At 36.8% G+C, this 25,135-nt stretch overlaps 1 protein-coding gene across 4 annotated transcripts; it reads right to left on the reverse strand.

The window, feature by feature from the left end:
* Positions 1-263: 263 nt before the first annotated feature.
* On the reverse strand, positions 264-25,039 carry LOC140140094 (uncharacterized). 4 transcript variants are annotated; one of them, XM_072161918.1, is made up of 4 exons: positions 24,831-25,039; positions 10,892-10,986; positions 6,975-7,088; positions 264-5,992 (listed from the first exon to the last, which is right to left on the reverse strand). In XM_072161918.1, the coding sequence occupies exons 1-4, from the start codon at positions 24,894-24,896 to the stop codon at positions 4,369-4,371; spliced, it is 1,899 nt and encodes a 632-aa protein (XP_072018019.1). In that variant the 5' UTR covers positions 24,897-25,039; the 3' UTR covers positions 264-4,368. The 4 variants fall into 4 exon arrangements, with proteins under 4 accessions (XP_072018019.1, XP_072018021.1, XP_072018022.1 ...); XM_072161920.1 differs by lacking the exon at positions 24,831-25,039 and adding an exon at positions 20,839-21,244; XM_072161921.1 differs by lacking the exon at positions 24,831-25,039 and adding an exon at positions 15,897-16,023.
* Between the last annotated feature and the right edge of the window lie 96 nt (positions 25,040-25,135).

The following is a 25,135-nucleotide window of genomic DNA, read 5'->3' on the forward strand; positions in this document are numbered from 1 at the left end:
CTTGAATCACAGGTCACAGCCAACAATTTTAACAACATTAAGTTAAAAACATTAAAGAGAGTCAAAACAAACTTACCAGGATCATCATGTCACATGTCCAAACAAATAATGAAGTCCTTTAGTAACGGGAAGTATGGGGCAATCTTCCCCAGGATATCATCAGGAACTTGGTTGGAAGCATGAGAAGCAGGTGCACAGCATGCGTGCAAGCGCACGGTGGACACGGTGGACCGTTACTAAAGGACTTCATTATTTGTTTGGACATGTGACATAATGATCCTGGTAAGTTTGTGATCTGTTTGTATCGGTTGGTAAGTTTGTGACCTGTGATTCAAGATGCCATTCTCACAGATTTCGTTTGCTAGGTGTCAATAGGGCTGTGAATGTGGTCCAGGAAGCTGTTCCATATCAGTGCATTTTGCTATTGTGTCAGTTGGACAACTGCTTGGTTACTGACATGTGTTTAGAGTAGAGTAGTGAGGCAATCATGTGTGTAATTTTCGTTAATTTTGATCGACAGGATTTTAAGATACGACCTTGTGAAAAATTATAAGTTTCTTTTTTGGCTTAGTGTACATGCACCACATTTAGTGAATAAACGTGTTCGCGGTACGTAAAGACGCGATGTCACGTGATGCCGCGATATGCCGATGTAACCAATCGGCACTCTTAAATGGCCCCAAATTGACATCACGTGTTCACGACAGGTTTACACATGCAGTGATGTCTAATGATTTTATCAAACTGTGTATTTTCCTGGCAATTATATCCAATGGGGTGTGTGTGTATGTGGGGGTGTTAATAGAAGTTTTGTATTACACAACAGGACACGTATGTCATATGTGGGGTCATATCATATATCTGCATAATACCTGACCTTGGTGTTTTCATACTTATTATCAAGTCCCGCCAAATCATGATGTTGTTGCAAAACCCCGGGTGCAAAACAGTTTAATAGCTAGACATAATGTAGACATATATAATCTACAGATTAGATAGCTTGTGGGTTTGTGATAAATATCAAGTCCTGCCAATTGTGTTACAAAATATGCAATGGAGTCTGTTTCATAATGTAAACAGATTATCATCTATAGATAGCTATAGATTTTAAGTAATAATTATGATCAAGTCTCGCCAATTGTATTACAAAATAATAGCGGCTGCTTCATGTGTAACAGATGTCATCATCATGTCATCTACAGATTAAATAGTAGCTTTACATGTAGGGTTTGGTTATTAAAATTATCAGGTTTTGCCAACAATAGAGGCCGCCCCATATATAAACATTTAATAATATCACATACAGATAGCTATGGGATTTAAATGATAATTGTTATCGAGTCCAGTCCCGCCAATTGTATTAAAATTCAATCCAGGTCGTTGCATATGTAAACATGTGATATATCACCTACAGAGATTTAAAGGATAATATCAAGTCCCACCAACAGAATTAAGCCGCTCCGTAAACATATGTCATATATCACCTGCAGATAGCTATCCCGGTATTATAACTCAACAATAAATTTCCAACCTATTCCGCATCCCACTGTGCTTGCTTAGGGCTCCTCTCATGAATTGCCTCTCTTGCAAAAATGTATTTGTTTTGATACTAGAAACACAAACCTGGAAATGCAGCCGTGCTAGTCATTGCATGGCACGACCTTAGCTGTCTGACATTTTTCTGCATTAATATATTCTTGATGCATGCATGACTTCATTCTCCAAAAACGGTTTATTTAAGAGGTCAGGGAGAGGGTCAAAAGTACGATTACGTTTGTAAACACTAGTTTAAATATCGGTTGATCATACTAAGTAACTCAGATTTCAGGGGGGATTGGGGGAGTGGTAGGTGTCAGCCTCCTAACGATATCGAATGATTTGTAATATATTTACGTATAATAGTGGTAATGGAAACAGGCCATACATGGATATCCTAATTGTCATATCTAAGCTAGAAATACAAAAGAAAACAAATGACTGAAATAGGTCTACTGCAGTATTCGTAGTAACTTGTCTTGATCCTTTGAGATTAGTCTCAAAACAGATATAAAAGCCTCAAGAACCTCAAAATCCTGTTGAGGCTGAAAGTGCATAAGTTTTATTTCATTGAATAAATTCATCAGGTCTGTAGATTATCCATAACATAAAGATTTACATCTGATCAAGACCAGTCAAAACTTACGTTTTCTGGACGTTACCATCGGTTGACTTCATCAGCAGTGTTGCTGTTTAGAAGTGCTGTGTGATATTGAACCGACAACTCTAGAAGTTGGAGCAACATCAACCCCTGTGTCAAAGTTCTTATGCAAAACAGGATCATACAGATGTGAAAGTTGGAAGGCCCCTCATCTCTGTTTAGGAGCTTGCCGCTGTTCCTCCGAATCCAGATTGCTTCTTTGATCCATCTTGTTTTGCTGTTTATTTCCATTCTATGATATTGGCCCTTCCCAGTTTATTACATGATTGTCCCTAGCAACGTGGTCAGAAATATCTGATCTGGTTTCAGTTTCCGATTGTTTTCTGTTAGATCTAGTGAATTTTTGTTTAGATGCCTTCTTTACAGCTCATGGTCTTTAATACGTGGATTTATGGTTTCTCTACCGGAAGTCAATTTGTGGCGAAAATAAAGAATATTGACTAACCTCAAACCTCTATTGTTATGCAAAACGCTTATTGCATTGTGGAAAGGAATTTCGGCCCAAATTGACTTCCGGTAGAGAAACCCTAAATCCGCGTATTGTTTACCAGTCTCACTAATATAGGTCTTGTCACATGATTGACAAGGGATCTGGTAAACTACACCTGTGCATGGCATGGGGTCCCTCTAGTCTTTGGGGTGGACTAAGAGGTTGCAAAGAGTACAATGGGGTTTCATCATTGTTCATGGTAGTGGCAACATTGTGTTTTCGTAGAACTCTCTGGACCTGCTCATACAACAGCAACGTATATCACACAGCACTTCAAAGCAGCAACACTGAACAGAAAAAAAAGTTCTGACTGGTCTTGATCAGATGAAAATCTTTATGTTATCAATTTTATTTGTCAGATATTTAACAATAACTGAATGTAACATGCTAATTTTCACTTTGTTATAATTGTGATTTTTTTTTTTTTTACAGTAAAACAGGTCAATAACTGTTTTGGCACCTTAATACACTTAATATATCACTTATCATAATGGTTATAATGACCATGACATGTATTATGAATGTATTACTGACCTCTCACGGATATATATTACTTACTGTACGGTCATTATACCCTTGACATTCTTACGAATGTATTACTGACCTTTTACGGAAATACTGAATTTTACAACAAATATTTCTACACATGCTTGACATTTTTTTACAGATATTAATTTACATAATATTGTTATATAATAATATCAACCCGAATTAACCCTAGAACTACGTACCCTAAGATTTTTTATTCGTCATAAAACATGTAAAAGACGCACGCGTTCACGCCAAAACGACCTAAGCTAATCGTAGATCCATCCTTTGCGCTCATTTTAGTGATTTTACCCCCAGCATCTTACCAGGGGGTAGGACCAGCCGTCAAAATGACCATAGAGTGGGGAGGCCCACCATTGATTTCTACAGTAGAATTAATGATTTTCAGTCTTAAAAATTATTCCAAGCGCTATATACTGACTTTTTACTTGTAAGTTAGGTTGAAATAGTCATTTCCGTATATTGAGGAGAATATTTGGTGAAAATCACATTTTTGTAGAATTTTTAGCCGAAAATCAATTTTGCCTATACTTTTGCACATAGCCAGAATTTCCCAAATTTGCACGAGCGCCCTCACATTATGATGTTATAGAGACATTATGTGGGGAATGTTTGTAGTTATTTAGGTATCACTGGATAGAGGCGACCCCTAGCTATACATTGGTACCAAATATAACGGTATATGACGTTTATAATTGCAAATTAGGGGTTGCAACAACAACCCCCCCCCTTCGCAGTCCGTGTTACAAAATGTGGCACAGTAGTTCTAGGGTTAAACAATAATACATGTAGATGCAGAAAGTTAACAATACATCTTGAGTTGTAGGTTAATAACTACATATTTTTTCTAGTGAAATTGAACAAAAAGTACACGCGCTGAGATGTTGATAATTCGTCTAATGCACGAGCCCCGCAGGGAGGTGCATTAGACGCTTCAACATTTCAGCGCAAGTGTATTATTTTTATTCAATTTCTTGAGCGACAAGTAATAGGTCTATGCAGTAAAAAAAATGGGCGGTTTTTTGTTTGTTTGTTTGTTTGTTTATTTACAATACTTTATTTACTTATTTACCAATGTTTCTTATTTTATCCGTTTCTTCGAATACGGATAAGTCGAATTCAGCCATTTTGGTTATGGCAGTATCTTGTGCAGAGAGTCCTTACCGAGTTTATGGAGTCTTACACGTGGTAGCTTCTTTTTCATTATAACTGTCAACACCGATCCACACAAATCCACCTTTGGCGTGTGAATGGCCATTTCTTCATCTGTCATTGCATAATATAACGTATGATCGGTGTCAAGATGAACTGAACGTCCGGTGACTGATGTGTCATTACTAAATAAGGATGTGTCATTGCTAAATAAGGATGGGCATTCCGCTCTTTCAATCTTCCATCTCTTATTCCACCGAAGCTTAATTTTTAAACCCTCATGAGTAGGACTGCAATCTGGTTGCCCTACTCCACATTCAGTCATAACTTGTTTGTCCACTTTTTCTGGAACTGAAGTACCATCGTTTCTGTCATTAGCATCAAGCGCTTCAGTTGCATCGACTTTTGTGTCCACGTAATTTGTTGCAGTCACATTACTTTTAGTTCGGTTTGACGTGAATGGAACATTGGTCTCTGTCTGCACTCCATTTGTCGTATTGTAAACATCAGGTGCACTGGTAATATGGGTTTTGTTCATATCTTCTACTCTATAATTATCACTTGCATCTGTGCTAGCGTCAATGATCAGGGAATTAGCATGTGCAGCTGCTGCATTTGCCATTCTTGTCCACTTTCCTTGATCATTATATTCTGCAGAAATGTCATTTATATTTTCTATCGCGTACTCCATTCCTTCACAAGTGGTACTTGTATGTGGTGTGATCCTATCGTCGCTTGTTTGAGTTGAAGCATCGTTGAGCCGTACCATCGTGTCTAAATCAACTCTAAAACCGTAATCGGTGTTTGCCAAGTCTTTGGTAAGTGTATTTTCTTCGTAATTTTCCATCATTACGTCACAGGTTTGGGTTTGTGCATTATCAGCCCCAGTCCAGACATCATGTGTTTCAGTGGAAACATCAGAAGCATCTCCACAAACATGTTGGGTTTCTGCCATAGGATAAGCTCTTGTTCGATTAGCATTGTCAGATTTCACTTCAAAAGATGCTTCCGAATCAGTTTTCTCCATTATGGCAGCAGCTTCTAAGTAGCCATTTTCTCTCACTACTTCGTCGGTTTCCGAATAATAATAATCCGTTTCTACACCAGAGTCACAGCTTCCTACCCTAGCTAGGGTCTCGCCGTTTATACTGCGTGTTCCAACTGGAGACTGCAATGGTTGGGAAGCGATGGCATACTTCTCATTGCTTGCATGAATACAGTCCGTTAAGATATGGCGAATTCTTGACTCGTTTTCGTCTTTCCCATCATTGGCTGCTAGACTAAAAACGCTCTCAATTTTTGGGAGCGTTTCCACTGATGCTACAGAATTTTGTTCTGCTGCTATCGGCCCATCATATTTGTTCTCATGTCCACTGGCCATTAAGAGATTATTATTATTGCTTTTATTTGGGTGATGATTGCTTTCATGAGTCTTGTTGTCATTGGCCATGTCGGTGAGTTTATAAATTGGTTTGTGTTTTGATAGCTGAATGTGTACGGGCCCGATGAGCTGAGGTACTCCATAGATTCCGCCATTCTCAGATCGCAAGAGGTTCGTCTGTTCAGCAGGCTTACTTTTCATAATATTGATTTGTTTTGGGTCACTTTAGGAAAAAGACAGAGGGAAAGAGCAATGTTAGAATCGTCTTGTTTCCGCGGTTTTTGTATCAGAAAATAATGCAATGCATCACTTTCAGACATTTGAATTAGTGGATGGTAAAAATGATTACAATAATCGGAGTTATGAAAACTGTTTGGCCTCATAACTGCTATAATTATATTGTTGGTTTAAAGTGTATAAAAATATACACTTTTAGAATAGCAAAACCAACTGTTGACCTACAATCTTTTGCCAACGTAAACAAAAACTTCATTATTTTTTTTTTATTAATTTTAAAAAACTAGATAAATATCTAGGAAACGTTTTTAATTTTGATATTGACTTCACCAAAATGGTTGAAATTTGGGTAAAAATCATGCCCATTTGTGGGTGTTTTTTTTCAAAATTGAGCATTTTTCAACTATTTATGGTGAATGTTCCTCAAACTTCAAATATTATTGAAAAATGAGCTATTTTTTTTAAATAATGATATATCCCCACGAAATCTAGTGGATTTCGCGATATCCCGAGTGATCCTAAAGTGGCCCTCGAGTGCTACCTTCGTGTGAACAATCCATTTTGTAATTCTCGAGCGCTGAGCATAACCTGTGACCTTGGTTTAATTATATTTAACATGGTTTAATACAGTGCAGCGCTAGAGAGGTCACAATCACCTTCCTGATCTAATTTCAAAACTGAAACTTGAGGATTACAAGCATAGATGGAGTCGTGTGGACACGCAGTCGGAAATTAACTTGATTGATTGATTGATTGATTGATTGATTGATTGATTGATTGATTGATTGCTTGCTTGCTTGCTTACTTGATTGATTGATTGATTGATTGATTGATTGATTGATTGATTGATTAATTGACTGATTGACTGATTATTGATTGATTGATTGATTGATTGATTGATTGATTGATTGATTGATTGATTGATTGATTGATTGATTGATTGATTGATTGATTGTGTAGCTACTCACCTCATCAGTTTAACAGCTTCTGGCTTTGGTATGGGTGAGTATATGAAAAATAGGTATCCATCTTGTATCCAATACACTCTCTTACACAAGCACAGCATGCCACTTCCCACCTCTCTGTAAATAAAGATATTATACCCATAGGTTACGGACTAAACATGATACCACCATACGTGACGCTGTTGTATATCCGCCCTCTTGGATTGTCGCTTGTTGGATTTTATGATAGTAAACAAAGTAAGAATTCGGCAAAAATGAAAAACATTGAATGTCATAGTGGCGTATATCTCGCTACATTCCATAGTGACGTATTGGACCGATACTCCACCGTGAAATGAAGTCGACGAAAAGTAACGCCATAGGGATTACACGGCGACCGAGGTGGCGTAAGGTCGGCGTTAGGTTAGGTATTGTCTTTTGCGTGTTTTCCATATTGACGTATACTTTGGTACTTATTGTTTTCAATTTGTCAGTAATATTGTGTCTTTATTTCTTTTGAAAGTTACATAAAAAAATATTTTTTTTACTACAGAAATTTCACATCAGTTAAAAAAATATAATAAATGTCTGATTTACACAACTCCATCTTATATTGACATTTTTTCAAACCCGATTTGTTTTGAAAAGTTGTTTATTCGCGGTGCCCTACAATATGGAATACAGCTGACGAATTATAATCTGAGATTTTCCAGGTTTCCAAATGCCTATTTTTGTCCCTGGTACCCTTTCAACATATAGATCCAACGTCTCCTCTGGTTTTAATTTCTGACTCAGTCTATGAAATAGCTTTGGCCAAAAAAGGCCCCAGAAAACGTTAAACTTCTTAAGATTGGCTAAAGGATTCCGATTTTTATATCTCATCAAACGACTCATTTTCTTTGAATTTGATTGCAGTTTTGTGAAAATTAACAAATAGATCGCGAAGTAAAAAATAAATATTGTGGTGTAAGCCTGTTCTACAGGGAATGTATCATTGTCCCAAGGACACTTTGCTGATGTACTGCATCTCGTGCACGGAGACCAGCGCCACCAGATAGACTCTCCCTGTGTTATTCATTAGATTCGTCTTTCAAGTACTGTTTAGAGCTGAAAACCAAGTGGCACATTTATTACTTATCATATCATTTTATTTGCCAATAAAAAACACATACATATAAAATATTGCACAATATCAAAATTAAACACATACATATAAAATACACCTGCAAAAAATATAAAATGGAAGGTCATATACCAAGACATTGAATCGACCCATGTTGGAGAAACTAGAGAGATGGCATGCCTTAACCAGGAACAAAAACAAAGGACAAGAGAACCCCTGGCAGGGATAGATTCTAAGTGGCTAAACCTAATTGGTTCCCACAGGAACAAACAATACAGGGGAACCAACCGGGCAAAGGGTGCAATCTGCCTATATTCTCCAACGTAAGATTGTAAAAGTAAGCCCAACTAAAAACTTTAGGGAAAAGTAAGACCAACTAAAAACTATTTGGAATTCCAACTAATTGTTCTGAAATGTTGTTGTTTTTTGTTGTTGTTTTTTTGTTAGTTTTTTTTTTGGTGGGGGGTTGTCTTAAAGCTCTCTCTTAGCACGAACGCCCTGAAGCGGTTTAAATGTTTAATGGCAGGTGACCTATGTGATCCTTCCGCCCCGCTGAATGCCAAGCATCCAAGGATATGGCGGTTGGAGAGATTCAGAAAGTAGGGTTACCTAATAAGGTAATATTTCAAACTTCAAAGTTCCTGTTTGGAAAGTATAGACGTTTCAAATTGTCTATAATTATTGTTGTAAAGAAACGGAAGCTATAATTATATACTTCCCCTCAAGGACGTCAGTCGTGGGCGGTGTTTTCAAAACATATCCTGTGCCAATACGGCATGTCAACTGACTAAGTTAGATATGAAACGTATACCCATGAACAATAATTTAGGTCCTACGTTTATTTCAGATTATCTTTGATTAGATAAAAAGATATAACCCATAAAAAAGTAATCTTTAATAAACTGCCCAGATAAGAATCGAATTTGGAACTTGAAACACAGAGGGCCACAAAACATCTGCCCCACATTCCGAAATTATCTTGCAATTGAGCGATCCCACAAGAAATATAAAGCGCAATGTTTGTGAAAACGGGAATTTGCCATTTGGTCTAATACCCACATAGTCCCAATCCAATTGGTCAAAACTCATTTATTCTATATAATCAGAACGTCCAATAATCATTAAATCGAATAACCATTTAGTCTAAGAAGTCTGAATAACCAATTAGTCTCAAAACATTTATTCTAATGTCATGTTTTACATGCGTGAGGCTGCAGAGTGCATATCATGCGAAATCAAACAAGAAAAAGAATGGATTGACAGGATGGGCATTATATTTTTTCTTTGAACGAACGAAAACAAATAAATCAAACAAATAATAGGTAAATAAATAATTAAGGAAGGAAGGAAGGAAGGGAGAAAGAAATAAACTTTGTGGAAAGTTATACATTTTCTATTTTTGGTTAAACTATGTCACTTCAAGATACTTTACAAACAAACATTTGTCCCATGAAATAACCCTGCATGTGTTATGATGCCACTCCACTATGAATGATGTAATATGGCTAGGCCAAATTTAGTTAACTCTACCAACCTAGTCACCTCACTAAAATGATCATATGAATCCTTCTACAACTGGTCTTAAAATGATCATAAAGACACCAGTGATAGTTAACGATACGCCTGCTTTCTTGCCCTGCGGGGCCATTATATATTGGAACTCCATTAGTTGCGAGTCCTCAACATGGTAGTTTCCAGCCTCAGCCTTGCCTGGCTTGCGGCCTTGATGTTTTTGTTGACACTGTGCCTAAAATCATCAAGGCCGCTATAGGAAACTCCCATTGAGCGCACTTAAAACTAAAGGAGTTCCAAAATATAATGACCCCGCAGGGCATGAAAGCAAGGCGTAACATTGATTTTTTTATTTTGTTTTGTTTTGTTTTGTTTTTTTATTATTTATTTATTCTGTTATTTATTTTTATTTATGTATTTACTTATTTTATTATTATTATTATTATTATTTGTTAAATATTTTTACCCCTTAGTTTCCCTGATTCTTCAGGCTCTGCCCTCTATCCGGGGCTAATGTATAGTTTAAACTTGAACGGTTTTGTGTTTGAGCGCTAGTTGTTTCTTTGTAACCCTGCGAGGCAACCTTGAATAATATTGCATTTGAGCGCTTTTGTTGTCCGGTCATAACCTCCACAACCTTCCCCTTGAGGAATTTCACATATCAAATTACATGTTTTTATATTCTATGATGTCAAATATGTAGTTTAAACACGTTTTATATACGGCAAAAAATTGATAACAACAGATGGCGCTATCACTGCACTAACATGATTTATAATGATCATTTTAAGACCATTTGTAGTATGATTAATATGATCAGTTTAATGGGAGACTGGGTTGATGGTCTGAACTGGTCAGTGTTACATACTACAAGCATGCAGCAAAACTGTGTTTTCATCATATATTTGCATGCTGGATCCCATGCCATGTTAGATTTTATATTGACTGAATGAATTAGTCCAAGTGAAGTGAAGATTCAGTTCTCATAGCCCTCCCGCATTGATTAATATAATGCTATATATATAGCATTATGCGTTATGTCATGATTACTTATATTTGTTAGACCAAGTGCCCCCCCCCCCAAGTGGCAATTGGACGAATTGGCAGTTGGACGAAATGGTTAGAACATTATGATTATTACGCCAACTTGTTATTAGACTAAATGGTTATCAGAAAATGTCCAACCCTCCCAATGGGTAATATCAACCTCCCCCATGAAAGGTTGTAAAGACCATTCTGAAAAACAAAGTACTGAAAAACACCAAATTTATGGCAAATATAAAATAATATTCATAACTTTTCTTACCTTGGAGCTGGAATCGCATAAATTTCCCCAGATTCTCTTTGTTTTTTGCATTCCGCCTTCGCTGGATATGAGTTCTTGTCAATTTCCATCGTGACCTGAAACAACAATAGAAACCATCTTCATTGAGCTATTCTATATGAAATCCACACCCCCCCCCCCTGGTAGATTTTGCTAAAGACTTACACGGAGGGAGTATGGGTTTCAAATATAATAGACAATTGGGTAACTTTCAATGGATATAGTCCAGCAGAGCTATATAATGCAGGGAGATTATAGGGTTCAAAATAATTAACCCTGGCCAATTCCAATGAAAAACATACTCCCTCTGTGGATGACTTCTTTAATATTCCACAGGGGTATGGCATGTATTGCAGAGTTTAAGTGGAATATACCAATTTGTTTTTAGGAGAAGCCTCATATGTGCATTAAACAGACCACGCAAGAGTTAAGGTTCCAGTAATTTTCAACCCTGTATAACCGAAATAAGCATATATTTGTCATAATTAGAAGCAGAACCAAATAATAGCTGCATCTTTTAGCTCGGAATTAAGACCTCTTTCGTTGAAGTTGGTCAAGAAATAAAGACACGATGATTCAAAATCCCAAGGAAAATACAAATTTAAAAGTTGCAGTCTGCTCCAAGCTGTTCCATTGGATGCTCTATTGATTAGTACACAAAGTTTACACCCCCTCTGTAATTCATTCATTCATTTGACTGCGAATGAGTTTCTGCATATATTACGATTTGAAGCCAACGTGATAATGTCATCTGGCAGTAAAATGTTGTCGAAGTCCACCAACAGTTTTTGCACATAAGACAAGTAGGAAGTTCTTTGCTTTCCAGGTCTTCTTTTACCATGTAATAGATATCTTCTGCATGGCTCATCTTCATGCATCATCAGGGTATGTCCCAAGAATCGTAGTTGTTGTGATTTGACAGAGTTGATAAGAGGCTCAGTGTTGGTGATGGTATAGATCCTTTCATTACTACTATGGTCCCGGGACTATGGTCAGTGCCCTTGATGTTCAGCATTATCCTGTAACATGATGTACCAAAAGTTTTCCATGTCGGTAGATATCACCCAGGACTCACAGTCTCTGTAATGTTCTATTTCAAACATCACATAATGTTATATTTTGTACCCACAGCTATGGATTTTCTCATCTAGTGAGACAAACATTTCCCACAAAATATCGCTATGACGTCATAATGTGAGGGCGCCCTCCCAAAATTGGCAAAATTCTGGCCATGTCAACAGCTAGGCAAAATTTTCTCCCAAATATGACATGAAATAACTATTTCAATTACCAAGTAAAACGTCGATATCTCTTTCAATAATACCAGGGCAAAATGAAACTCACGGATTTTAGTGTCAGAAACATAATAGTGGGCCTTACCACCCCACCCTACGATTATTCTTTGATGGTGCTGGAGTCAAAACATTATAACTGAAATAAGCGCAAATGATGTGCGTTTCTTAATGCCGGATGAAAAATTACTCCCCGACCCCCCCCCTAGGACGAGACTTATGATACGATCCGACGCTTTAATTCCTGTCAGCAACATAAACTACACAGGTTAAATATATTGGTATATTCGACCGTAGTGAACATGTACTTCATGAATTTGAGAAACAGACGATTTTGTTCGACACGGAAGATTTTTTTTCTTTTTGAAAATAGTGAAAAAAAAAAGTGTTTTATTAATTAATTATTAATAATAATAAGTATACATTGAGTGAACAAGTGAAGTAAAATACATTTCTTTTGAACGTTTCTACCGCGATACCCAATTTCATTATACCGTAATGGCATCGAATTTAGAGTGACTGCACACACAAGCACGCCCCTGATAATGAGAGTTGAACGAACTTTCCATTTCCTGTAGCCGTATATTGCTTAAGTAATACGTTTCTACTGATCAAGTTCTTGTTTAAAGCCGTTATTACACAGCCGTGACGTTTTTCTTACAGGTTCTTTCTTTCTTTCTTTCTTTCTTACACAGCCGCATGATTATACTGCCCAATGGTGTATTAAAATACCATGTGAAAGACTAAGCCTGAAATACTTTAATCACAACAAAATTTAAGTTTTTATGATAAATCCAGAGATCTCCGGTTAGAGTCCGAGTTCACCGATCAAGTGATGTCTCAAGAATACTAAAACAGCGTTGTACTTGTTGAAGAGATAAGTGGGTGACTGAAACCAGGTTGAGGTATAGTTTCCACTGATCATTTGCCAATGCTAGTCGTTGGTGGCATCTCGCAGCAACTTTGTTCTTGTTGAAAATGACTTGTTTTTGTTCAGAAATTCCGTCTCTTTTAAGAAAGTGCCGTTCTACTTCTTGATGTTGCAAATCGTCAGGAACTACTAAGTAATTTAAAGAGCTGTGTTATTCCAAAAATATGCGAAATAAGTGTACTGCGATGCGCACTTCCTGCTTTGAACCAGTTAGTCATACGACTGGATATCTATGCAACCCAAAATCAGCATTTTACCTAGATATTGAGGTTTGGCATTCTTTCCAAAAATGATGTCATCAAAGGAAGTACCGGCGCATCGACGGACGTTAGAAATTGTCGACATATATGGTAATGTCTTAAGTTGGTTGAAAGGAATCTAGGACGAACAGTGATTATTAAGATGATTAACACAACTGGGTGTGAAATTAGTCAGCGGGAGCGCTACCACGTGGAAGTATAGGCGGAAATTGGTATTTGTGGATATTTTGTATTACCACAAAGTGTGACGAATGACAGGATCGATACAGGTCAGAAAGGAGATTCATCACAATAACGCACGGAAGTTGTTGGCAACATACATTTACAGATAACGGAAAATGTACATGAAAATTAAAGGAACATTTTCGAAGACAACATTACTGCCGTGGATTGCTGTGAAGTATGGGTTATACATATAACTGAGCATATAACTGAGCAATCTGGTCCGCGACTGAAATACGTTAGTTAATGTTATTGTAATAATATGTTATTCAGTGACGCGTGTGACGACGGGTTGCAGTTGCATTCTTCAGCTACCTTCACCTATATTTATAAATACGTATTTATGAATAAGCACGTGACCCATGGGCACGACATACCAAGACAAGCAAGCGTGACCGAATGCCATCGAAAAGGATAGGAACTTTTCAGATAAATATCATCAAATTTAAGTATTAATTGAATATAGCAATATTTTTACACATAGGGGGATTACGAATTTGTAATACGTTATCAAAAACAAAATTTTGAAAGAATTTGCCGACGGAATAAAATATTTATCGACGGAAACGTTTACAATATATTACAAAGTTGAATAATAGACAATTTTGCTGCACAGTATTCTCGTATAATTGTTCCGCATTTGCATTCGAATGTATAAGAGGAACACCCGCTATGTTTTGTAGAAGGTCACTTCGAGACTTAATGTCTACAAGCTGTTATGGCAGCGCAAAGGTGGTCACGTGCGTATTTATGAAAACGTATTTATAAATATAGTCGAAGCATAGTGGCTATTGACGCGTATGACGACGGTTTGCAGTTGCATTCTAGGATGCTTCTACGACCTAAATTTGCAATTTATATCTGGCTGTTAACTGGTCAAAATACATTGCAGTCAACATGCGCTATGAAAACAGGACGTTATATATGAACATTTGACATTCATAAGATACGTCACAGAAACACCGTCACAAACTCGCTTATTGGGGTTAACAAGGTGGTCGACTTTACTGGGTTTTACGTCCATTTATATTCAAAAACTAGCAGAACATTATTTTTTATCAACTTCATATGATGATAAATCTTTTTAAATGTCAGTGAGCCCATTTTTAAAATTAATTATTCGAACAAATTTTGCTGTACTGACGTTTCACCGTCAGCTACAATGGTATTCTGTCGTTGGTATGACCTTTAATGTGAGGGAGGAGAAAAAGACACACCGCACAGTGCCATCGCCCCGATATCTTCATCCGACTAAGGCTACTGACAATAGCCTGGTAATTGACCTCTGTGTGTGAGTGAGCATGTATACGCCATTATGAGGTCAATGGTCATATGCTTTTAGACTGCTTGCACGAGTGAGTGCAGCTAGCCTACGCTGCACTATAGTTCGGTATATATAAAATCAGAATATTTTTGTCAGTTTTTGAGTTCAAGACGCAATGGTTCTTTCTCAAGACGCAAGCTAACGACTATCATATCCGTTGAACACATATATTCAAGTGCAAGGAACAAAATCTGGCTTCTTTAGACTAAATCAATTACGGGAGATATTCATCATTTTCTACCCCGGTATCCAAAGATTTATCGTCTGAATATCAAATCGTGCATATCACATTCACGTGTATCGATCCCGGGTATTCATTTCAGTGTCTCTGCTGTATAATGTAATTATTAACCGGGCGATGTCGGTGTGCACCGTTATTTGTGCCGAAATAAATACAGTCAATCGTGTTTGTCTGGAGCCCTCTAAATGTTATTTGAACGGCTTCATAGCTGTCACGAACGCATTTCCGTTGAAGACCAGACGGCTGAGGGTGTCAATGGTATGGGTACATAAACAGTAAGATGATTATTACGATATTGTACAAGCGCTGGTGATACTATCAAAAAGCTACTTGAACTTTATCAGTTACTCAAATCTGTCATTTTCTCTATCGTATCAACCATTGATCTAAGCTAGGCTGGTTTTTGTGACCTTTGGCTTCCGTTGGTTAACCGGCTGAGCACGCTTAATTTACTTCAAATTGCACTGTACATCACCTGATTAAGATTCAACTTATATGACTTCTAGCCTCTTATAGAAGGTTATTACTTGATAATCAGTCGTTTTGTCCTTGTATCCAATAAAAGAATCAGTCTCAGTCTATATAGAACAATGCCCAAGGTTATTTTCGATAATTATTTGATTTTTCAAGAAAATATTTTCGTCGGTTGAAAGCAAGTATATAATAATCATAACAAAGCAATAATGACCTTGTTGAATTCAGCAATCACGACCTTACCAATTCAACCACAGATCCATCAACCAACCATTTTGATTCCAGCACGCAGAATCCAACCAAACACAAGGTCACTGTGCTTGCCACTATATCTCAAGCAGGAAGATAACAATGCTAGCGGTATCAAAGAAGACACTAAACAATGCATATGATGAAAGACAAAACCAACGTAACTATCCTTGGACGCGCTTTATCCAAGGTACTGCAGGTCATCCACTCTTTGCTCACGCCACTTACATACAACTGCGTGCTTTAATCTGGAATATCTGGTTTATGACCAAAGAGTGCTTCACCCCAAAGCACTCTCGAGTGTGATTATCCAAAATATTTGCATGTAATACACTTTTTGCCCACGCCACGTTCAGTCCGTCATAAAACTGTGTGTAATAATTTGAGATATGGTTTATGACCAAGATACGTGCTTCATTCAAACTCCTGGGATTTAAAGAATCAATTTCAATGAGACCCATGCATGTATGAACCCATTTCAGAACAATAGTCAGCAAGGTTAATCATTATATTATGTGTATGTTAGGCCTGAACCAAATTAAACAATAATTTATGCAATTGTATTTTCAAAAATCTTTCACATAATGCCTTTTCAATTAAAAAAAAATGGCTACTACGTTCTTGAAATATAGTATTTGAATCATTTTCAGTCAGTCATCTGTATTTATGTCAAGCATATGGGCATTAACATGTGAAATATTCGGCCAGGCACAAGTGACTTGGTGAAGAGGGTCGCCGTATATGTATAGTCGGCCAGGGTATTATTACAGGACAGGCAAGTGTAGCCAACAATCGGGTTTATTACCCTGGTCGGAACTGACTGTAACGAAGTCTTTATCATAGTTCATCTGTCCCGCCTTTACCAGATGAGCCACGAGGAGAGCTAATTTGAACCCGAGACCTCTCTCACCAAAGGTAAAGACCTTAACCACTGTGTCACGCTGTTTTCCCAGGTATCAAGTACGGGGTATGAAACATCTGCGCCTGACGTATCAAGCACTGGGTATTTGACATGAATGGTTCAATTGGCACATGACATTTTTTCTTTCCCCTCCCCCCCCCTTCTTTTTTTTTAGGGGGAAAGGTGGGCCAAAAGAGCAATACAAAATATCTTTTTTAAAACATCCCCCGTCCGCGTAACCTTTCTCGATTAAAGTAAACAAATAACGCGTAGGATTTTTGGCCAAAGGAAGCGGAGGCTTTATTTTAGCGTAATAAAATAAACTACATATTCAAGAGTAAATGGATGATAACCCAATAATAGTCTCTTCCGCCACCGGTTTGATTCCGGTTATTCCACAGAGTGAACGGAGTCAAATCGGAGGCTGGCGAGACTATTGAAGCTAATTGGCGAACGTGCATTGTCGATAATAATGGCGGTTGTATGTGACACGACAAGAGCGAATGTCGAGATCTGTAACGTGTAAACCAATGGCTAGAGTTAGGTTTTTTTATCCTATAGCTCTTTTCGTCATTGTTCCTGTGAACTCTCACCCTCCTGGTAATACCGGAAGTCCACGTGGTTAGCAATCCGCCCTGGTGTGTCGAATTACGGTTGTCTTCCCACTGAACATTGCTTTCCTGTGGGCAAAGTTGTGGGCAAAGGTGTGTGAACCGCCGGGTATGAACATTGTTCAAAACATTGGTCCCTTTTAAAACAATAGCATCTAGAACGTACTTGGTTACGGTTAGCAACTATTTTAAAGTTTGGTAGTTCACAGTATCTTGTGAATGGTAGTTATCCAAAAGTGCCCGCTAGCGGATACCTTGCGGATACCTAATTGTTATCCAAAAGTTTTCGGGTAGACATCCGGAAGTCTCCCAAAAACTCAAATATTTCAAATGAGTTACCCAGAAGGTTCCCAGAAACTTAGATTCTTTGCAGGAGTTACCCGGTGGTTATCCGCTTTTAATTTGACCTTGAAAATAGCATTAAGCATCCTAAGAATGCATTGTGGGTGGGTATATGGTCAAAGGTCACTGAATGAATTGAATGGAGTAGCTAGCTGTTGGCAGTTGGAATATATTTGTGCAGAATATTCAAGTTATTGTGATCCAAAAATGTATGGATTTACATGTAGGAAATTACAAGATGTTTACTAATTAATCTGGAACATGCTGTGGGAATTATAAAGCATGGAATGCTTGATTTCATATGACAATGCAGGTAGGAAAATTTGTATGAAATGATTTGTATTGAGTCTTTATACACTATATACCTAATATATGACACATTTGAATGTTTTAGTTTATATCTTTTCTAGTAAAATATACATGATTATATAACATAGGGTGGATAGACAACAAAATTATCATCTTTCTTGTCAAGATGAACCTCATATCCTTTTTTGAATGCTGTGTAGCTCAAAATAAATATGGATTCAGATTAGGAAGAAAGAGTTTGGTATCCCTTGCGTTAAACATACATAGTGGTCAAAATTGTAAAATAGTTTTACAATTTTTACGACATCATCAATCAAAAACTTTTTTCCTCCATTTCAGGCACTAGAACTAGTAACATAATTCATTTGAATTCCTCATCAATTTTTTTTTAAATATGTCTACTTTGGAATAAGTAAGGTGACTCGGGCAAGAGATAAGGGGCTGTGCAATAATTATGAGTCCTGGGCAGGGTAAAATTGGGGTGGGCAAGAAATTATTGGCTGCCAAAAGGGGGCAAGCGATTTTTGGCACACATTCATCGGGCGCCTTTTAAATAAAACGCTCTAAAAAGGCTTAGGAAAACAGAACGGAAACGCTTTAATATGTAAATTTTCCTGCTCGCTGCGTTCGCAATGTCGGAGCATATGTCGGGTTATATAAAGGGTATAAAAACGTTTTAATAACATTCCAAAAACATTCTTGAAAACTTTATACAAAACATTCTAAACAGAATGTTATTTTGGGGTTGAAAAAATATTTTGCAACAAATGGTTTTGGGGTGGGCAAGAAATTATTGGCTGCCAAAAAGGACAATCAATTTTTGGCTAGCCGAGAGGGGGCAAACGATTTTTGGCACACATTCATCGGGCGCCTTTTAAATAAAACGCTCTAAACAGGCTTAGGAAAACAGAACGGAAACGCTTTAATATGCAAATTTTCCTGCTCGCTGCGTTCACAATGTCGGAACAATGTTGGGTTATATAAAGGGTATAAAAACGTTTTAATAACATTCCAAACACATTCTTGAAAACTTTATACAAAACATTCTAAACAGAATGTTATTTTGGGGTTGAAAAATATTTTGCAAAAATGTTTGCCCAAAATATTTTCAATAACGTTTTAAAAACGTTTTTATGACCTTTTCATAACCCGACATTTAAATGTTATTAAAAGGTTTTGAAAAAACATTTTAAGAACATTTCTGTGTTTGCTGGATTCAAACATTTTAACATAATGTTATTTAAGTATTGACACAATATTTGGCAAAAATGTTTGTAAAAATAGTTTACAATAACATTTTTTGAAAACATCTAAAAATATTGTTGTAGTGTGTTTTCATACAAAACGTTTTAAAACGTTATCATGACCTTTATATATCCCGACATTTTAATGTTATTAAAACGCTTTTACCTAAACCAAAAGCCAAAATATAACTTATTTAAAACGTTTTTAAAACGTTTTTGTGTTTGCTGGGTAACATAGAGTGAAAATTGTCCAGGATAATATAATAATGCAATTTGTGGTCCATGCTACGAGTACTGTTCTTTTTAAGATACAAAGGTTTATAGTTTGCCATATTTTCACAATTTTGTGTATAATCCTATGGGGCTCTCCTGCCCCAGATCCTCCATTGACACATCTTACATATTTAAGTACAAATCTGAAAATATATAGTTGTCCAATTGACTTACGTGTTTTTGTAAAAAGAACATAATTATCTACAAAATGACACCAAACTTTCTACAATAGGTATTATACTTTAAGAATAAACCAAACATGAAGTGTGAAGAAAGCGTTTTCATGTTACGGATCATCCATTTTGGGCGACCTATTTGTGACATGCGACCATTAATTGAGACAACTAAACAAATCAATTTAAGCGCTATCGATAATCTACGTAAAGAATTTATCACTGTTCATTAGTACTCCTGAATCTCCGTAAAACCGCTTAAAGTTAGCGGTCCACCGGTTATATGGAATGCTTATATAGAACGCTTATTAAGTAATCATATTGGGTAAAGGCTTTGCAAAATACAGGAAATGAGGAAAACCACAACAAGTTAGAATTTTAAAACAAATCAATTAATAAAAGCGAAACATATAAATAAAATTTATAATAATAATTTATTACGGTATAATCAACTGTGTCAGATTTAAGTACATTGGCTTAAAATTACATCTGGAAGAGATCCCAGGAAATATAAGCCATTTTATATTAGTACTTTACCCAGTTAAGGGGTGGTGCAATAATTACGTGTACCCCACAGGTGGTGCACAATATAGGGGGGCAAATATTTTTTGGCAGGCCAAAGGGGGGGGCAAGCATTTTTGGCAGGTCGAAGGGGGGGGTCAAGCGATTTTTGGCAGGTCGAAAGGGGGGCAAGCAATTTTTGGCACAGATATTTTGGGCACCGTTTCTATATTACGCCCTAAAAAGGCGTAGGAAAACGTTACGAACACGTTCAAATATGCAAAATTTCCTGCTCGCTGCGCTCGCATTATATGTTAAGACAATTTAAGGTTTTAAATTCGGGTTACCCAAAATCTTGCATGTGTAAGGGGGGCAAAGATTTTTGGCACGTCAAAAGGGGGGGCAAAGGTTTTTGGCACGTCGAAAGGGGGGCAAAGGTTTTTGGCACGGCCAAAGGGGGGGGCAAGCGATTTTGGCAGACCATTTTGAGAATTCACCCCCGGGGTACACATAATTATTGCACCACCCCTAAGTAGTCTAATACTAAGCCCGCCCGGATATAAGTTGAATTGAATGATTTACCTCGTGCAGTCGAAACGTAATTTGGTATGTAGGATGAACTTCAAGTAAAGACCTCTGCAGTTGCGTTTAACATAATGAACTTCTGTCAGACATTCTAGTAACAAACATGTTTACAGCGCTCTCACCTATTGACTCGGGTGGAAGTGTTCGAGACTTTATTGTACAAAGTGCATGTACGTGGGTGATAGTGTTATCGTCGACAATAGTATAATCTTTAGAGTCACGATTTGACCTGCGCGACGACGGTCACAGTCAAAAACCTTTTGCAATAGGTACCTAGTACAGGCCACCGCGTGATGAATTCATTCTGATTCACTACTATTGTCCCAAATTATATGACGGCGGGTTGCACTAGTGGAAATTTAGAATGAGAATTCTTTCAAACCTGAAAATGAGAATTGGACAAAACTATACCAATTAATGTGTCAACAACCTGTCATGTTGTATTATCGTGTTCAATGTTCTTATTTAAAACAATGTGACAGGATGTTGACACGTTAATTAGTATTTCTCATTCATTTGGATGATAAAGTTTCACAGAAATGAGAGAAATTTCAATTCACATAGTTTTGTTCAATTCTCATCGCTGTGAAAGAATTCTCATTTAAAATTTCCACTAGGGATTGTCCCAAGTATATGAGACGGCAAGTTTATCACCAAGACTGAATGAAGGAAGCTCAGTCTACATTATACTACTGACTATAATACATTTCAGTCCAACCCCGTCCCTTTTCCGGCCTCTTATACGATCTCTCTGTTATCCGGACATGTGATCTTCATAGAAAAAACGTTTTTAATGCTTTGTGAGTTTGATTTCATTAACTGTTGCACAACTTTGTGGCATATACAACATTCAAACACCATATTTCAATGCTGTCCAATGTTTGTACTTCAGGCATTCAATGCAGATTTACAAAAACTTGACGTGTCTTGATTTTTTCCTTATCCGGCCACGGCTTAGTTCCATCATGGCCGGATACCACTGACAATAACATATTATATGTCTATACATGTATAGGAAATGTGGTTCTATAACTCTATTTACTCTATAATAAGTTTGTTACACATCTCGAAAATCAAATACGCTATTTTTGGAGGACCTTTTATTCAAAATCTCATATCAATTTGCTTCAATAGTCCTGTAAGGCCTTGGTTTTTGTAGACTGTTTTGGTGCATTATATATATAATACAATCATCATGTAACCCAGAATTGTTCAGCAAAATTACAGTTAGATTTAAGAATTGATTTTAATACAAGTCGGTATACTTATGATAAATAAATCAGAATAGCCTTTTTTTATTGTCTTTTTAAGGTGATGCAATTATTTCTCATAAAAGAAAGAAAGAAAGTTAGAGGTGGAAGCCTTGGAATCCCTGAGAAAAATGGCGTCCACAAAGACGCGTCATTTTATTAAATATTTGTACTGAATAGTGATGACTAATTGTATTGTTACACAAAAAAGGGCAGTGGGAACAAAGGAACAGCCATCAAGCGTTAAAGTTATTGAACTTTTACGTTCAAGGTTACGGAAATAATAAACATATATATTACCCACGTATAGGTCCCTGCCATATACCTTACCTATTTTGATTATGCTCAGTGAAATAAAATCATAGTAAAACTAGCTTCGGCAGTATAATTATGAAGAGCTTTGTTGCAAAACCCTAATACATCCACTTTTTTGACTTTTTGAGAAAAACAGCTTTTTTAATTGTGCAAGTATTACTTGTTCGATTTATTCAATTTGGGCTCAGATAAAGTGTTGATGAATAGAAACTAAAAGAATAGGCTTGGTAAAATTGTCAAGCGTTCTTATTTATTTTATTATTCATTTTATATCGCGCCTTTTGTGGATGTAAGGGCTTGCAACAAAATAAATTTACCCCTTTTCTAGAAACCACCTTTGCAATCAAATTTGACCCTATTTGTTTGCACTACTTTATGTAACTTGACTAATGCTTTCAAAATGAAAAAGACAATATCTTATTTACTTTTTTAATTATGAATATCTCCGGAGGGAAGGTGGTATGAAGGTCAAACAACCACCAAAATATGTATTTTTACCAACACTATAATGACATGCCAATAACTCAATTTCAGCCAGAGGTGGATGTGAGGGCTTTTGCAACAGAGCTCTTCATATTGTGGTGCACCGGGGTCATACCTTCTTGGGATTTCGAGATATGAAAAGGACACACAATAGGAATATTGATCCGAGTCTTATGAGGGGTGTCACCCACGGGTGGGGAAATTATTTGTTATTATATTCTTTACTTTTTCCTCTTTCATTTGACATCACTCTGGGGTAGGGAGTCATACCTTCTTGGCATTTCAAAATATGAAAAGGACCCACAATATGAATATTGACCCAGGTCTAAAGAGGAATGTCACCCAGGTGGATAAATTATTTCTTATTATTAATATGAATATTGACCCGGGTATTATGAGGAGTGCCACCCCGGTGGGAAAATTATTTTTGATATATTCTTTACTCTTTTTCTTTTTCATTTGATACTACTCGGGGATCATACCTTTTTGGCATTTTCACTTTCTCACTAACTCACTCGGTCGACTTCTGTCATTTTAAGATATGTAAAGGCTACTGACCCGGGTCTTATTGGTGAGTGTCTCCCCGGATGGGGAAATATTTTTATTATATTCTTTACTTTTTTCTCTTTCATTTAACACCACTTGGTGGGTCATACCTTCGTGGCATTTTGAGATATGTCTATTTCAGGCAGACCAAAAGGTTGCTCAGTAATGTAAGCTTATAGTATCATATATATATATAGGCTGATACCATTTCATGGTTCAACAAAAAGAGCCTTGTAATTGCATGGTAATCAGGAAGGCGCTCTATATTATTGTTTCCTATTACGATGTACAGTGTTGCTGTGGTGAGCGACTACAACTAGCCTTGCATATCATATTTAGTAGCCCTCTTTATTTACCTTCACCTTTCAGTAGCTTCACTTCGACCCCCCCACACCCCCACACACAGATCGTCGGTACATTTCAACCCGACGGTTACAACTACCCGTACCCCGACTCCAATCACACAATTCAATGCATATCCCACTCATGCTGTCCACTCACATTCTCCCGACATTCCAATGACGACATGTGGAGGATATTGGTACTTAAGGGATCTGGTAGCCACGTTTGGACGGTATTTGTGTGGGACATAAGAGCACATCAGACATATCGAATTGCAATCTGAATACGAAGAATGTCATTCTTATATCAGATAATTTAGATTTTTCCGATATAATACACATTTTATGACAAATGATTACAAATTTATATTGAATATCTTTTATCTCTTATCTAACGATATGTACTTAAAATTTATCTATCTGGGATGAAAAGCCGACGATCAATTGAAAATTTTGATCTTTGGTATTGAAGATATGGAATTTTTCCCCAAACACCAAAAAAATTTAGGTCTTTTTTTTTAAAAATCCATATCTTCAATACGAAATGTCAAAATTATATATTGATCGTCGGCTTTTCATCCCAGCTACATAGACTTTAATTACATATCATTAGATTTATAAATTTTACTTCGAATACTGTTAATATCAAAAATTAAAAAATATCAAATTTTAATAATTTGTCATAAAATGTATATTATATCGCGAATTTCAAAAAAATAAAAATTATTTCACATCATCAGGCCATTCCTCGTATTCAGAACTCAATTTGATATGTCTGGTGTACTCTCAGCTCCCACAAAAAAAATACAGTGCAAACGTTAATATCCGATTCCTTAAGGCGATTTAAACCTGTTTTCAAATTTGCAAAGACCTGTTTTCTGTATAGATGAATTTCCTAATTTTTGAAAAAACAGTTTCTGTTAAACTATTTGGCTCTGTAATTCATAATAGCCGACAAAGTGATACGATTGCTTAACAAATTAATATTTTGTCGTCGGCAAAGAATAAGTTAATGACTTGATGAAACAAGCTGAAAAAATAATCATATACTTGCCTCATTCAACGTGAAGTTGCGAAGGTAAAACTGACAGCTCTCGTCAGAATGATGAACGAAGGCCATTGTTCTCAAATGAAACAAAGATCAACCTTGGCCGCGGCAAAATTTGTTACTTTTCGTGCGAAAAGTATACTCAAAAGACCACTGTAATATTAACCTGAATATTGATGTTGCGATCCGGATGTGTCGCGCCAAGTATGAATGATAAATCTAGTTGTTTGTGCCGGCTTATATAGCATGGTATCTGGTATACTGGCCCGTGTAAGTAGAAAGGCTACTTCCGATAGGTTCAACCTTTTCAG

The sequence above is a fragment of the Amphiura filiformis genome, chromosome 18, assembly GCF_039555335.1.
Source record: "Amphiura filiformis chromosome 18, Afil_fr2py, whole genome shotgun sequence".
Taxonomy (NCBI): Eukaryota; Metazoa; Echinodermata; class Ophiuroidea; order Amphilepidida; family Amphiuridae; genus Amphiura; species Amphiura filiformis.

Excerpts from the sequence above, each read along its gene's own strand:
- LOC140140094 (XM_072161918.1), bottom strand. The coding sequence starts at position 24,896 with ATGGCCTTCGTTCATCATTCTGACGAGAGCTGTCAGTTTTACCTTCGC. Across the intron at positions 10,987-24,830 it reads GCAACTTCACGTTGAATGAG|GTCACGATGGAAATTGACAA; the intron begins GCAAGTATATGA and ends TTGTTGTTTCAG. Across the intron at positions 5,993-6,974 it reads GAAGCTGTTAAACTGATGAG|TGACCCAAAACAAATCAATA; the intron begins GTGAGTAGCTAC and ends TTTTTCCTAAAG.